General features: G+C 45.4%; 1 protein-coding gene across 1 annotated transcript in view; it reads left to right on the top strand.

Annotated features, from left to right (window-relative positions):
* The first annotated feature begins 648 nt into the window (after nucleotides 1–648).
* NSG2 (neuronal vesicle trafficking associated 2) overlaps nucleotides 649–16,088 on the top strand; it is a 33,863-nt gene continuing 18,423 nt past the window's right edge. The window contains exons 1-3 of the mRNA XM_027718725.2: nucleotides 649–754; nucleotides 1,355–1,505; nucleotides 14,598–14,717. Coding sequence (XP_027574526.1) covers nucleotides 1,377–1,505; nucleotides 14,598–14,717 — 249 coding nt within the window. The 5' untranslated portion in view covers nucleotides 649–754; nucleotides 1,355–1,376. The remainder of the gene's footprint in view (nucleotides 755–1,354; nucleotides 1,506–14,597; nucleotides 14,718–16,088) is intronic.

Raw genomic sequence — 16,088 nt, 5'->3', positions numbered from 1 at the left:
GGAATGGGTTCAAAGTGAAAGAGGGGAAATTTAGGTTAGCTATAGGGAAGAAATTCTTGACTGTGAGGGTGGTGAGGCCCTGGCACAGGTTGCCCAAGGAAGCTGTGGCTGCCCCATCCCTGGAAGTGTCCAAGGCCAGGTTGGACAGGGCTTGGAGCAACCTGGGGTAGTGGAAGGTGTCCCTGCCCATGGCAGGGGGGGTGGGACTGGACGATCTCTAAGATCGCTTCCAACCCAAATCATTCTGGAATTCCATGACATCGAGTGATGCCCCAGTGAAGCACACAATGGTCGATGTCACCGGGGGCCAAAGGGCAGCAATGGGGATCCCGCCTCCGTGCAGCCGCCCTGGGTCATCTCCACCCTCAGTGCTCTCTGTGCCCAATCTCTGTGTCCGAGCAGAGCTGTGGAAGTGTCCCAGGTCCCACTTGTCCCTCTCCATCCTTTGTGCCACCGGGACACGGCCCGTCCCTCACGTCCCCCCTCCCGCCGGGGCAGCCGCGGCCCCTCGCGCGGCCTGCAGGGGGCGCCCCACGCGCGGTGCGCGGCGGGGCCGCCAGGGGGCGCGCGCTGCCGCGGCGGGCGGTGCGGGCGGTGCGGGCTGAGGGGGGGGAGCCGCCGCCCCGCCCGCCCTCAGTCGCTGCCGGAGCCGCACGAAGCGCAGGGCGCAGCGCTGTCCCTTCAGCACCGCTCCCCCCGCGGGATCACCGCACGGGAACCGGCCCCGCCGCCGCCTCTCGCCGCCTGCTTTGCAGTAAGTAGTGCCCGCGGAACCCCCCGCCCCGACCCCCAGCCCCGCCGCCCCTGGGGGGAGCCGGGAGGGGGGACCCCCGAGTGCCCCGGGGTGTGCAGGGGAGGGGCTCGGCACCCTCGAAGGGGCTGCAAAAACTGGGGGGGGAGGTGGATCAAAACCACCCCTAGGGTCAGTGGGGGATTGGCGCCCCGTCCCCGCGTGCCTGTCTTTCCATGTCCCCTGTTCCTGTGTCCCTGTGTCCCCGGGCATGGCTGTGGCAGTGGTGGTGCTTGGTGGCACTCCTGGCAGTGCCGGTGACATTCCCGGTAGTGCTTGTGACATTCCTGCTGGTGCTGGTGGCTCTCCCCCTGATGCTGGTGACATTCCCAGCAGTGGCGGTGGCATTGCCGGTGGTGTGGGGTCCGCCGTGTCTGTGCTGACAGCTCGGGGGGAGCTCAAGGAGTGTGCTTGGGATGTCTGTGTAAGGCAAGTGTGTCGGTGAAGTGAAGTCCTGTTCCCTGGAACCCAGGGACCGATGCATCACCCCACAGCGAGCAGGGAAAGGCAGGAATCCTCCCCTTCCCACTGCCCCCGTGACATTGATCACCTTCCTGGTTTTAGGTCTGGAAAGCAAGGTCCAAGGATGGTGAAGCTGGGGAGTAATTTGAATGACAAGAACAACAAACAACCATCCAACGAAGATGGTTTTCAGACAGTTCCTTTGATCACACCTTTGGAAGTAAATCACCTGCAGTTCCCGGCTCCGGAAAAGGTAAAGCAGAATCAGATGCTGCTCCTGCATGGTTGTGCACACCTATGTGCCCCGTGGTTTTCAGTGGGCTCTGGTGATAGGAACTGTGGCATATTTATTCAATAAATAAAAAGGGGCTATCTTTCATAGTGTGTTTACCTGTTTTTACATGGCAAATAAGCACGCAACTATCCCCCAACTCCTTCCCTCTTCAAACCCTCCCTCCCCTCCCAAATATTCTTAAATACAGCTGGAAAAAGCTTGGCGTGTTTCTCTTGCAAGTGCTGAAGAAACTGAGGAGCAATTTAAAATGTGTTATTATCAGTAAGATTAATGGCCTGCATTGAGAGTAATGTGATAACTCTTCCGAAATGAGCAGCTGTTTTAATTATCTCAGTTAAGCTCCGTTTTCTTCTCCGTGGCTTTGCAAAGCTTATTTGGGCACTGAGGATGCTGATTTCTCTGAGGAGAGTGGCTGAGATCCTGGGGAGCAGCCCAGGGGTTTGTTTGGCCCTGGCCAGAGGACACGGTTCTCCCCTGCCCTCTCAACTCTCTCACACCTGAATGCAGCACTAAGATGTCCAGGAATGTGTGTTGGCAATTGGCTGTGGGTTGTGGTTGGGATTTTTTGGATGCAGCATGTACTAGGAAATCTTTTGTCTCTGTTGATGCAGGGATGATGCACATCAATATAACCTGGTGAGGACATGATGAGACTGTAAAAATCCATATGCCCCAACAGTCCTTACCAAAACAAAGCCTGTCTGCAATGTAGTTCCCAGATACCACAGAGGTGGAGCCAACTCACCCCAAAGTACAGACAGAATGATTAGATCTCACAGGATAATAGAATAACAGCAAAATTAACACTGATGTTTATTGAACATATATCCTGTTTTTACGGTGGTGCAAAATGAATTTTCCCTAAATAACATTAGGAGAACATGATGATGGATGTGATAAACCTGCCTAGGTAGACAAACTGTGTTTATTTTATGGTAGAGCTGAGCCAACTGCCTTGACATCCTGGAAACCAGAGCTGTGCCAGACAAAGGAGCTGGTTTCATTCTCCATGTGCCTCATGACGATCAGGTGCAACTTTGCTGCATTCAAGGGAGTTAGATTTCCAAAACTATTGTGAATGAGAGGCTAAACCAGCCCTTACCTATGACTGGTAAATAAGATTAAGCAAAATAATTCAGGCAAAGCAGTATGATTTGTCATAGATGTCTGAAAACCTCAGAGGAAACTATAGGTGTGTAAAAGTAGCTCCTTTCATGCCACTACAAACGGCGCACTGAGATCACCCAGTGTCACACGTGTGAAATTTAAATGACTCGTGGATCAGGTGAGACATGGATTACCCAACAAGAATTCTTTCAGCCTGATAAAGTGGTAATGAGTGTTCTCACAACCACCATGTTCCAATTGCCTGTTGGTGAACAAACACTGGAGTGTATTGGTCTGCTGTGATTCCTTGCTGATTTTTCTGTTTAAACATGCCTACATCAATAATTCACGTGTTGTTAGGTTACATTACCTTCATTAGCATACATTACTGTCAGTGCATCTACTGACATCCATATTTTTCTTTGCTGGAAGAGTGGGATGTATCTCCAGGCGTGCTGAGCATGATTCAGAACTCATTAGAGTCAGAGGTATTGATTTCTGCAGGCTGTGGTTCAGCTCCTGTGTGCAGCAGGCCTGGAGTTAACGGGCTGGAGATCCCTTCACTAGGAAGAGAGGTTATTTATGATAAAAGCAAAATAATTCACAATCTGTTTCCTTTGCTCTCTGTAGAACAGGTTCTGTTGGGGTGAGTTCACTCCAGGGCAGAGGGGCTGTTTAAAGACCTGCTAATAAGGAGCCGAGCCTCAGGTGAAAAGCTTGGGCAGAGGTTAAGTGAAAGGGGGAAATTGCAGCTTTGTACTTAGGAAAGCAAAGCTGCTGCTGAATTCAGTGAGGCTGTGAGTCTGAGGAGGAGTCGACATGGATTTCAAATATTTCAGGGTGTATTCTTGCTTGGCAATCAGGAGGCAAGGTTAAAAAAAATACCTAAAATTGACTTTTTTTTCTGTCTTTTCCTGAAACCTGTCAGCAATTGATTTTTAGCCTGGGAGAGTGAGAGCATAAGGCAAGGTGTTTTCTGTGCCTCCTGCATGGGATGCTGCAGGAGTGACCAGAGCTAAACCAGCCCTGGTGTTGGGGTCTATGGGCGACAGCTCAGCAGGGATTTAAAGGCTCACAGGTTTTCTGCAATGACAGCAATCCTGCTGACAGCAACCACAGGGAGGCAATGCTGCCGGCCAGCTCCTGCCTCAGCACTCAACAAAGAGCTGGGCATTGTCCTGGCATTCTCCTGTGAGTGAAACCTAAAAAGGACCCTAACCCTGCTAAATACTCCCCTTTCTGAGCTTCTCTTTGCCCTTAGAAGGGATCTTCTTTTATGAAACTGTGAGCTCTCGACCTGGATCTTAACCTTGGGGTCAGGGCAATCCAGGGTGCATCAAAACCAGGGCAAGGAGGTTTGGGGCTCTGTCCTTGCTTTGACTTCAGTCTGTCGTAAAGGAGGAGTAGTAACAGCTTCGGATAGTGATCCAAGAGTGCACAAGGTCTGTGCTGAGCAACCCATCTGCTGTTACTGCCAGTGTGCAATAATGCCTTCACCTGCTGTATATTTGCAAGCTCTGTTCATTTATAGACTTTTTTTTTCAGTTGAGTTTTAGACAGCTATATGCAGGTTGAAGAAAATCAAACCTGTTATTTGTCAGATCCTTAAAGCACCCCACAAAGCCTATGGCATTTACAGGCTGAAAATTGTTGTTGAAGGGCTTTAAATACCCAATTTTCCTTAATTTTAAGGATATTTCTGTAACTTGAGTGACTCTCAGCATTAACCTCTGTAGGTGTTTCACCACAGCTTCCATGCTGTCTTTCAAAGTGTTTTCTATGTCTGGCTCCCCTTTCAGAGAAGGGATAGGGAGAAAGAACAAAAATAATGAGGCTTTTGCTTATGTGATGTAATCCCTGAAGCCCGTCTGTTTTCAGATAGTTCCTTGATTCTAAGAAGTGGGGGGTGGGAGGGCAAAACCCTTTCTTAAAGGTGTGCTTAAATTTACTGTCTGTCCTTTTGGAGGTGCTTTCCTAACAGGCTTGTTTCTCAAAGCACTGTGAGCTTAGCAGCTCCCTCTGACTTCCACCTTGATGCTGCTGGAAAAATGCAGGCAGGAATTCATGAGGGTTCAATTTGGGAATCTTTTGTTTTTAAATTAAGGGCCACTGGACTATTTCTTTTTCCACCAAATGAGGATGTTCCCTCCCAAGGCTCGTGCTGTTCCTCCTGCAGCATCAGCATTCTCGTCCTTCTGTCAGCAGTTGTGTGGCTGCGAGGGGAGAAATGTACCCAGGATTCTAATTTCCCCCCTAGGGTGCTAAACCTGCTGTGTATTTATATTTATTGACTATCTTCAGTCATTTCCCTTGTCCCCTGTTCTCTTGCTGGGGCAGAAGGCAGAGACAGGTGCTCCTAAATAATTTTTGCACGGCCTTTTTGCTGAAATCCATCCATATAACACCAGTGACAAGCTCTTGACCTGGCCTTTTATGTATCTGAATCTCATTTCTTCTGATTCAAAAAGCAAAAAAAACACCAAGCCTTTTATCTTTTAGGACCAAAGGGGAAAAGACGAGGTGTTGCTGCCTTGTTTTCCGACAAAGTGCTTCAGCTGTAATTGTGTCTCTGCAATGATAATGCTGAAAGATGTGCAGCTTTTCAGGGACCATTCTGTTTAAATGTGACCAACAACTGGGAACCCCTTGGTCTCTGGGCTCACTTCAGTGTAATCCACCAGGAAATGCCTCACTTCTGGCAGAAAAATCCTAATTTTACATAACACAAAAGTGCATGAAAGCTATTGTCAGGGCTGGAAAAAACATCCGGCATCTCTTTTGTGGTGAAGACTGCAGAAGGCTTATCATGTGGTCCATTGTTCTTTATTTTGAATGCATCAGGAGGCTCGAGAATTAATTTCTCTAGTGGCAAATTCCTGCCATCCAACCCAAGAAAGAAAAAAATAGATGTAACTGCTCTCTTCAAATGCCTTTCCCGCCCTGTGCTCCTGCCCTTGGCTGAGGCCATGCGTTTACACAGAGCAATCAAGAGTTCCTGAAAATCAGGGGGGTCCCTTGTGTTCACAGCCTGTCCCTGTTGGTTTAACAGAAAATAATGTTTGGTCCTGGCCAGCTGAGCAGGAATAATTAATAGTAGCTGGATGAGTGCTCTTGTACCTCGGGGACTGCTTGGAGCTCTGTCCTGAAACACTGATGTCAGCCTGCCCTCTGTGAAGCCCGGCCAGGCTGGAGGCACACGTGGTCTGGGCGGTGTGGAGCTCGTTTGGAGTGTGTGGGGCTGTTTTCGGGGTGTGTGGAGCTGGTTTTGAGGAGCTGCTGCACATGGTGGGGCCAGAGGCAGCTCAGCCTTCCCCGCCAACGTCTGGAAGGGCTTGAGATACAGCTGGGGACAGGCTGCTGTGCTCCTGTTCATCTGCTGGTGAGGCTGGAGGGATGGGGCAGGGATACTAATGTGGCAGGTGGAGAAAGGAGGAGTGAAAGGGAGGAGGAGGATGCAAAGGGAAAGAAAGTGTGAATAAAAGAAAGGAAGGGAATAAAAAGACAGCATTGCAAATATAAAGGAACAGGCAGGCTGTCTTGCCTTTCCCCATCCTTTCCTTTCTCCTTTCTTGGGATACTCTGCCTAATCCCCACAAATGCCAAAGTCTGAGCTTCCTCTCCTGTGACATTGTCCCCCTCCTACCCTATGCAAATCCATTTGTCCTCTAAATGTGTATTTGAATGTAAACACCACCTCTGCTTGTTAAGCTGTAATAAATATTTGCAGCATCGCACTCTCTGGCAGAGCAGCGTTTCTGGGGGAACCTTTTTGATGTTGTTTGCGTGTTTTGGACAGCCCTGCTTGTGATTCTTGGCAGTTCATGCTCCTCTCTTTTGGATGTCACTGCTGCTGTTCTGGCTGTCCCCTCATGCACCAACCCCTCCGCTCGCAGGTGATCCGGGGCTGTGCCACGATCCAGGCACTTGCTCACAGGCACCTGGGGCAGCATCCGGAGGCCTCCCGTGCATCCAGATAACATGTTACTGCTGCACAGCTTCACTTTGAACATCCCAGGATTTCTGTAGCCTGTGCAGAAATCTCCCTCCTTAACTGCACTGCCATCAGTGTCTGAGTGAGGGGCTTTAAAGCCGCCTGGTTTTGTGAGCTCCATTGCCTCTCTTAAACTCAGTTATGTCTGCGCTGCAATCCCTGGAGCTGCATTCTGCACAAACAGCAGGAATGGACACAGGGAAAGTGTGTGAGGGTATGGAGGTTTGGCCGAGCCTGTTGCAGTCTATTCTTTTCTCTAACATGAAAGCCAATTACTTAGGGTGGAAGCATTTCAGGAAGACTGTGAAATGAACCCCACATACCAGTTACTGACTGGTCTGGAAAGGAAAACTGGGCTGCATCCTTGACTGGTGTAAATCAGGGCAGTTTAGAGGAAATCAGTGGAGCTCTGCTAATTTACCCCTGCTAATTTACCCCAGCCAATTTGCCCTCACTACAGTTGAGAGATTGATTCTTTTGTCTGCTTTGCTAAACCTTCTCCTGGATGAACCTACTGAAATCAATTTTCGTCACCCCTTCCCAGCCTCCTGTGGGTTCCTGCTGGTTACAGTCACCTAGGGATTTGCAGGGAGACTTAGCTGGATAAATTCCAAGCTCCTTTTGTGCTTGGAGCCCTGCCTTTCCCTTCTCAGCTCCTTTCAGCTCCCAGCGCAGCCTTTACATTCTGTGCTGCCTTTCACTGGTGATGCCAGGGCTGATTACATTTGCTGTCTTTGTCCTTTTGTGATGTTCCTTATGCCTGGAATATCCTCCTGGCACTGATTCAGGAGACCACTTTTTTCCTACCAGCCTCTGTGAAACTCATTTCCAGCACAACACCTATTAGATGAAGGGTAAAAAAAGCAGAGTACTGACCCTGGCTTTCTCCACTGACTATGGATTTGATCCAAGGGACCTTTCTCTTAAATTTTCCTCTTTTTTTTGCCTTTTGCTGCTTGATATTTCAGACATGTTATGTATTCAGATAGTGACTGGGATGCTATGGGCACTACCATTACATACATCCCAAATGCCAATTTTAACACTAATCTTTGGGAAATCTGCCTGCTGAGATGTGTCCATCCTATAGATTTGGAAGCATAGCTCTCTATCCCATGGGAAGGGACATGACTATAATTATTTGGGAAAGTTTTTAAAGACCTAATTCTCTAAAAATCTGGGAATTTGCAGCATGGTGTTTGCCAGGGAGTCTGAGAATACTGGTTCACCTTTTCCAGTGTGTCCTGTTTCTAGCAGTAGCCAGGGCAACAATCAGAAGGAGGTACAGGAGATGCTACATGGAGCTGCTCATGCCTAGCAATGTTTCATCCTAAGCCTGCAAAGAAAAGGATTGTTTTAAGCCCTGAAACATGATTTTTCCATCTCTTCTCCTACATTCTTTTACTGCTAAGTATTTTAACTTAGCAGTATTGTGTACGTCTCATTTGCTCTTTGAAGCTGGCTCTGTGTGAGGATTAAGGCTTGCAGGTCACTGGAGAATTCTGTGTGAGCAGGTGGTGAATTTTGGCCATTCCTTGTCTTGGAGCTCAAGGAGAGAGAACTTGCCTCAGTCACAGTGGGTTTAGTGCCAGACTGGAGGTCACGTTTTGCTGTCACCAGACACCTTGGGCAGGTGCTGCATGGGGGACTCAGGCTGAGGTCCTGCTCAGCTACTGATGCTCAGTTGGGTAACAAAGGCAAAGGAAACCATGACATTGGTGCCAGTGAGGAGTTTATATTTTTCCTTCTCTCTCTGCAAGGAATGAAGAAAGGTGTGGAAAGGAATGAAGCTGAGTCTCATTTTCATTTAAAAGAGAGCCTGACTAATCCACATGGATACTGAGTGGGGGTGTTACAACCATTTTGTGGGACTACAAAGTCCAGCTTTGAACTCAGAAGAAACCTTTCTCCTTGGTAGCAGAAACACATTTTGTTTATCTCTTCTGTCAATCCGACAGCCACTCCGAGTGAGAGACTCTTCATTATTAATAATCCCAGGAAGTAGTATTTTAAATTTTTATGGCTTGTGCTTTGCAGCACCTGAACCACAATATATTACATGCACTGTGGCAGTGAAGTGGGAATTACAGCAGGGCAACATGTCCTTTTCCAAATGAATAATTTAAAGTTTTCACAATGCCTGTTATGTTAAATATTATTACTCGTTTCTTCAGGGAAAACCGTAGAGCTCAAACGCAAATATAAAGTGGCAATAAATGATGTTAAGTTTAGCCAGTTGGACACAAGACCCAGAATTCATATCAGTTCATTTTCTGAAACACTTACTTCATCCCTTTGCAGGAAAATCCTTTTTAAGGTTCCATGCTTAATGCGATATTTTTCCATTTGTCACATTTCATGTCTACTCTGCTCCTTCCTCCTCAAAGCAAATGCTTTTAATATAACCCACTCGGTTAGAAGCTTGCTTTCTTTTTCATTTCAGAGTCCCAAATCTCTAGACTTCCCAGCACTCTCCTACTGTTTACCTTCTCAAGGTTGTCAGTGATGGATTTCCTGCTGGTGTAGGCAGACTCTCATCTGTTGTTTCTCATCTCAGCACACCTATAATTTTCCAAAGCATCACTACAGAGAAGATGTCTGGTCCTGCATTCATTAAAGCCAAGGAAAGGTTTCCTATTGATTCCAGTCATGGCACTAACATTAAGCCTGGAATAATAAGTGCATTTAGGTTTAGGACTCAATAAATGTATTAGCAAACAGTATCATTACAAACGTCTTGCTTGTGTGGAGCAGTGTGATGGATATGGCTTGTGGTCCTGTCGTGTTGGGGTTTTATAGCTTTCACAGGCCATTCCCTACAGACTGCTTTGAGCTCTTCCAGAAGAATGAGGGATTGGAATGAGGAACCAGAAGATGCAAGAAAAAGAACAGAATGTCAAAACCTTTCCAGATATGGGGAGTGTTATTACATCTGCTGACCTAGGATGGCTGAGAAGGACAACTCTGCAGAGAGCTGCCACTTTCCATACAGCATATGACTTCCTTCCCATCCCAGTCACACTTTGCTAACCCTTAATCCCACAAATGTTATATTTGTATGGAAAATCTGCTGGAGCTACTGTTGTCAGTCATTAATGAAAGCTTGAGAAACATGGTGCACTGTAAGTAGCAGCGACCTGTGGTCTGAACTCTTGACTCTGCCACCAAATGCTGGTGTGACTCAGCACATTATTGAGGTTCTTTTTTTGTCCTTTTTCCCCCTCCTCCTCTATCAGTAATATGGGATCCTGGGGGTCATGCTGGTGTGCACAGCGCCTTGAGCACTTGACTAAGAATTCCCAGGATCCCCTGCCAGCAGCATTGGAACTGGCTGTGGGAAGGTGCCTCAAGCCAGTTGAAGCTCTGATCAGCCAAAGCACTTAAATGCACAGTTAACTTTAAATATCCAGCTAATCCTGCTGATGTTAATAGGACTACTTGCATGCTTAAGTGCTTTGCTGAATTGGTAATTAATTAGTTCGAATACCAGATAAACCTGGTTAAGGAGGAAGCTTCAAGGACTGCAGTGTGGATTCCTGTCATTAGGTTCCTCTTTTTGGTGGTCCATGGAAGCCCTTTTCTCTCCTCTTGTATTCTTACAGTCACTGGGCAAACCTCATCTCGGAGGCAGCTTTCAAAGAACAGTTTTATATCAGATGTAAAATGAAGAAAGTCACAGGTAATTTATTTGTGTCCCCTTTATTGCATCTGCCATAAACAGCACAGTCTCTGCAACCTAAAGGTAGAGGATCTCTGGGAGATAGTGTGAAAACTTTTAAGAACAGGTCACAGCAGCAAGTTAATTTGCAGGGAGATCCCCTGAGCTATATTCACCTGGGCTCCATCCCCAGTTCAGACTGTAAAGCACTACAGAAGGGCTGGACTAAGCTGGCAGGGAGGCTGCTCTCTTTGGTGGACAATCACAGCACACCAAGTGGGTCACAGTTATGAGCTGGTGCTGAATCAGAGCCTAGATAACAAAACAGAGGCTGACAAGTGTCCAAAAGGGTTCTAAGGGGTTTTATCCAGCAATCGCAAAGGCTCAGACAGTTCGAAGAGCTGTTGGGACTGCTCTTGCTTTTTAATATTCATTTGCAGGTGTGCAGGTTGCTTCAGAAATAATAAAACAATAAATAAAATAAATAATAATAAAATAATAATACAGTAATTCTCTACTCCAGTAAGCTTATGGTTAGGGATGCCATCTTAGACCAGCCAGACCCTTCTCACCAGGAGGACTGAGTTAAGACAAGCCTGGTGGAGCTGGCAGCAGGACCTGAGAGCTCAAGGAGACAAGTGCAGAGAATGGGCAGAGAGGTGTTTCTGCAGTGGGAGTGGAGAAGAGGCTAATTGTCTTTTTTGTGAGTATTCTAGAGATTACTTGACCATTTAAGCACCGGTTTGATTCAGTTTATTGTCAGTACTCAGGAGGCCCGAGCACAGCCAAGCTGCTGCCAATTCTGGAAGTTGCCCCCTTACAGCAGCTCGTTTCCAACAGTGAGAGCATGCCAGGGAAGGGAACGAGGAGATGAGCATTTCTTTCACTTCAGTTTGAATTGCAGCCTACACAGGAGCCCAGTTTTATATTCACTTCCACTGGTTTCAATCCAGAGTGACTCTGCCCAAGTCAGCAACGCTGCAGAGCCCACAAGGAGAGGGAATGGGGGTCAGTGTGTTTGCTGTGGCTTGTAATAAACGCCGGTAGCTCTCCCAGGAAGCCTGTCCTGGTGTGAGATGAATGTACCTTGTTTGCATGGAAACAGTGGGATCCTGGGCTGGGCTGGAACTGCTCCGGGGCAGCCGGTGATGAATGAACGCTGATCATTGCGCCGACTGTGGAGTCAGGGGGGTTTTATTACTCCACATTCAACAGCAATTTGGGTAGCATTTCTGGAACTTTACTGCTAGGAATTTTTTTCTCACCGACAAAATGGAAAGAAAAGGTGAAAAAGGAGTGATGGCGGGGAACGGGAGGGTGGGGAAAGCAGAACCTTCCCACCCAGCTCAAACAGAAAACTGGAAAATGAAAACAGATCAACCAACAAAAATAGTAAAAAAAATCCAGTAATCCTTAAAATACAGAAAGGTTTCTTTATAAGATTATTATTCCTTTTCTAAATTTGCACTTTTAACTTTGCAAGAGTTCGCTCAGGGTGATTTATTTAGGCTACAGGGGACTGAGCAAGAGGCAGCTCTGTTCTTCTAAATGTACAGCCCATGTCCTCAGCAAAATTGCATTTTTGTCATTACTGGCACAATATTGAATGCTTCCCCCCCACTGCAGGTTTTCGGTTTTCTCTTTGACCTTTGTCATTTGATTTCTGTGCTCTCCTTTAAAGAGAAGACCTCACCGACTGCCCTGTCTTTCTTTCTGCTGAGTAGTTCCACCGGGTGTCTGACAAAGATACTTTTGGAGAGCAGACTTTTAGCTTTTGCAATGCCAGAAGGTATTTAGCAAAGGTACTTCTTACCTCTTCTGCTAAAGGTTTTTGATACCTCTGCAAATTTCTCTGAAAAACACTGACCAGCAGGATGACACACACATTTCACTGCTGGCACAGTCAGCAAATTGTGCTTCAAGTAGCTTCTGATCTGGCTGGGGACTGAGCTTGGTTATTTATTCACAGACATGATAGAATTGCTACTGGACCTGAATCGGATGCCTTGTGAAGGGCTGTGTGGGTTTATTTTCAGTCTCATGCTGTATCCCTGCAGACAGCATAATTCAGGCTTTCCTGTTTATAGGGTATTGGTTGAATGTGACAACAGTGGAAAAAATACCCATAAGAAAACTGGTGTTGATGGCAGAGAATGGAAGAAAATTAAATTGTATGTAGAAACAAGTAAGGTTTTAATCTGATTTTCCTTCTTTTATTCTGGCTTCATGGTCCTTCCTTAAGACCCAGTGCTAGAGTTTGTGAAAAAGCCCTCATGTAAATTTAAAAATTATGTCTGCAGCTAAGATTTATACCAAGCAGGAAGCATGAATTTGGGGGAGTTGGATATTGTTTGAAAACAGAATGACTGCAATTTCTAAACACTGGTTGGCAGGTGTTGTTGGCTGAGACTCTGTAATTTTCTATTCTGGGTTTACAAAAGGCCTGCAAGAAGACTGGAAGGCTGGCCAGCTGCATGAGTCCTGACTGCACTGGCCTCCTTTTGAGGGAGAAAATGAGGTTATTGCTTGTTTGAAACTCGGAGCTGACCTGGGCCAGATGGTCTTGGTTGGAGAGTGAGCTTTGCCTTATTTTGGCCGCAGCGTGCTGGACATAGTGGGCAAAATGGGGTTTGATTCCGTAGTAGGTTCAGAGTGTAGTGCTAGGATTTATCCCAAACCTGTCAAATCAAGCTTGTCCCCATTTGTCATTTCCCGTCATCTGTGTTGTGCCATCTGAAACCCTGAGCTACAAAATGCTGATATAAATGTATTTGAGTGGCTTTTTGTCCCCTCTTCTTCCCAAGTCTTAATATTGCAAATGCTACAGTAATAAATACTGTTGAGAGAGATTCACTGAAGGATGTAAATATTCATCAGTCTTTAATGATTTGCATTTGAATCCAGAAAATTGGCTTATGACTCCTCACTGGTTTTCTGTCACTCTGATTTTCACATGCATTAAGTGCAGGAGGATTAAATACCTGGGGTTCTCTTTGGTCCAAACCAGACTTTGCTGTCTTCATTTGGAAATAAATCCTTGATTAGCTGGGAACTCAACCTTGTGCATCACTTAATCTTTTTCAATCCTTCACAGTGTTTTTGTTTCTAAGTAAGGGCTTTAGGATCACTCTTGTCACTCTAGTCTGGACCAGCCACCACTCCTGGAGTATTTAATTTTCACCAGGCTGCACATCCTGCAGCTCAGAATGGGGGGGCCAAAAAGTAGAAGTGTTGGCGCTGGGATCGAGAGCCACAATGTTCTTTCCATCCTTTTTTAACCTCCCCAAACCTTGGAAACCACACCAAACCATCAGCTGCTTTGTGGACCTTGTCCCTGGGTTGGGAATCCTGGGCAGAAGCTCAGCAGTAGTGTCTTCTCCAGGGATGAGCTCCGGGTCTTGGCAGTGCTGAAGATGAGCCTATTTTGTCTCCTTTTGCATTTCCCAGCTGGAGTGAGACCATGTGGATCTGCTGGAATGCTCTCCAGACAGTCTTTAGCTGCATGGGCTCATGGATGGGTGGTCTTTCAAGATTCTCCTGCATAATGGGTTGGATACACTCACTCCTCTGAAGGGCTGTTTCTGAGTACAGCCCTGACACTCATCCCCTCTGGGAGCAGTTGGAATTAGCTGTTACCTTCACTGTGTTTGCAGTGGGTGCATTTCACCAAAAATATTTAGGGTCATTCTAGATCACAGTTAAATTCAGTGTAGATTGACAATGCAACAGAGGTAATTTGACCAAACCCTCTTAAAAGCCATTTACAGTTTCTCCATTGGCACAAACCACCTCATTTTTGTAAGATTAATAGAACCTGGATTAATCAGCAACTGACACAGATCTTCAGGGGAAAACCCAAGGTGATAATATCAGATTGATATTGATAATCTGGAGCCTGAATGAATGAGACATCAAATGGCCTAAATTTAAATTGGCTCCAGTGGAGCTTGATAGGTTGGAGCTTTTAATTAGTGAAGCTCTTCCTTAGGATGGGCTGTTACTGTGCCTGTTGAACACGATATAAAAATTAAATGCCTAGTCCTAAACAAAAGTGGGTGTGAAACATTTTGCTGTCAGCTATTTTAAGACTCAGTGTGATAAGCTCACTGTCCTAGTTCTGTGTATCTGCCTGACTGTTTATCTGTCGCTCTTATTCCTGAGGCTGTGATGAGCTTGTGTTAATTTATGGTGCTTGTGCAAGTCCAGGGGATGGTTTATATAGGAAAGCTTAGATAACAAATCCAAAATGTTTTGTTCTGTGGGCAGAAACCTTAAAAGTGTTGATATTTTCCAGGTAATTGTGAAAACAAGAACAGAGTATCAGCCTGACCAGAAGAACAAAGGAAAACTCAGAGTGCCCAAAATTGCTGAATTCACAGTCAGCTTCACTGATGGTGTAACAGAAAGACTAAAGGTAAGAAATGGTTATTCTGCTGCCTTCTGATGCAAATGCCATTCATTGTAAAACAACTGAATCAAAGTGACAGTAAAGACATAACAAATTTAACAATTCACTCATCACCAGGGTCAAAGAGAGGTTTATCTGCATGAGTATAAAGCTTTTTTTTTTAGGATGGGCATAAAAATACCTTCTTAAGTACATTTAAAGTAGGAAATCCTTTTCCTTCCCAGGAAAAATTATAAAAATATTTACAAGCCCAAACTGAAAGTAAAACAAGTTCGAATCTTCTTTCTCCTCAAGGTTTTGTGTTTAGAAAGAATTTAAAAAAATCACAGTGAATGTTGATTGAAACAGTTTGTTTCACCTTTTAATTACAGCCCTCTTCACATTTAAAAAGTTATTATTAGAGATTTAAAGCCACTTGAGACTGCATAGAAGAAGAGATATTAGAGAAGTATCCAAGCATAACCTGCCCTGTAAGCAATTTTGATTCACAGGAATTGGAATTTTCTGATGGAAAATGTTTCCTTGAGAGGTTTTCAACAGGCTCTACTCAAACGTGGAAAGAAACTCATGAATTATTGAGTGCCCTGAGTTCCTGTTGGCTGCAGCATATTAGAATGGCTCAGTTCCTCCTAAAATTAGACTCCAAGTGTGTAGCTGCCAGTATTATCTCCCTTTTCATTGGAAGACCTGGTGCTTTTCCTAAACCCAAGAGCATGGCAGTGATAAAAATGTGAGACTTAATTTTACATTTTCAAAGTCAGAGGAAACACCAGTGATTTGAGTAGAAAACACAGAAAGTAGGCAATGCCTGGTTATAGTCCTGCTCCTTGGAAAGCTCAGATTGGGCTTAGAAATTGTTGTGAAAGGGTGTCATTCTCAACAATTAACAGGAATTGACTCAAGGAACTGTATAGTCTTTCATTTGCCCAAATTGTTCTTAGTTGCAAGAAATAAAGAAGTTTATTATAATTATTTTCTAGTAATTTAGAAGAAAACCATCACTTTTAAAATTGCAATGTGATACAGGAAAAATTGTTCCCATTCATCCTTGATAAGCTTCAAGATAAGGTTTGTTCAGCTTATTACAAGGAGAAATGTTTAGCTGCTCTCTCCTGAAACACTACAGAACTGTACCATTTCTGTTTTTTCCAGAAATTCACTTTAATATATTTTACAAGGATGGCTCTTGCTTTTATCCAGCATACTTAAAGCCATAATTTATTCTTAAAAAGTGTGTGAATTAAAATTTATAGGTTCTTGGGGTTTTTTTTTAGTGGATATCACGTTTTGATTTAAATTTACTTACCAGGGCCTTACATGCTTTTGATTTTGACTGAATTCTTCACTGATCTTATTGTATGTGTACTATCAATTTAC

This window comes from Pipra filicauda, unplaced genomic scaffold (genome assembly GCF_003945595.2).
Source record: "Pipra filicauda isolate LSUMZ 115617 unplaced genomic scaffold, ASM394559v2 scaffold3_size10097308_pilon, whole genome shotgun sequence".
Taxonomy (NCBI): domain Eukaryota; kingdom Metazoa; phylum Chordata; class Aves; order Passeriformes; family Pipridae; genus Pipra; species Pipra filicauda.
This window is presented reverse-complemented; position numbering and strand designations above follow the sequence as displayed.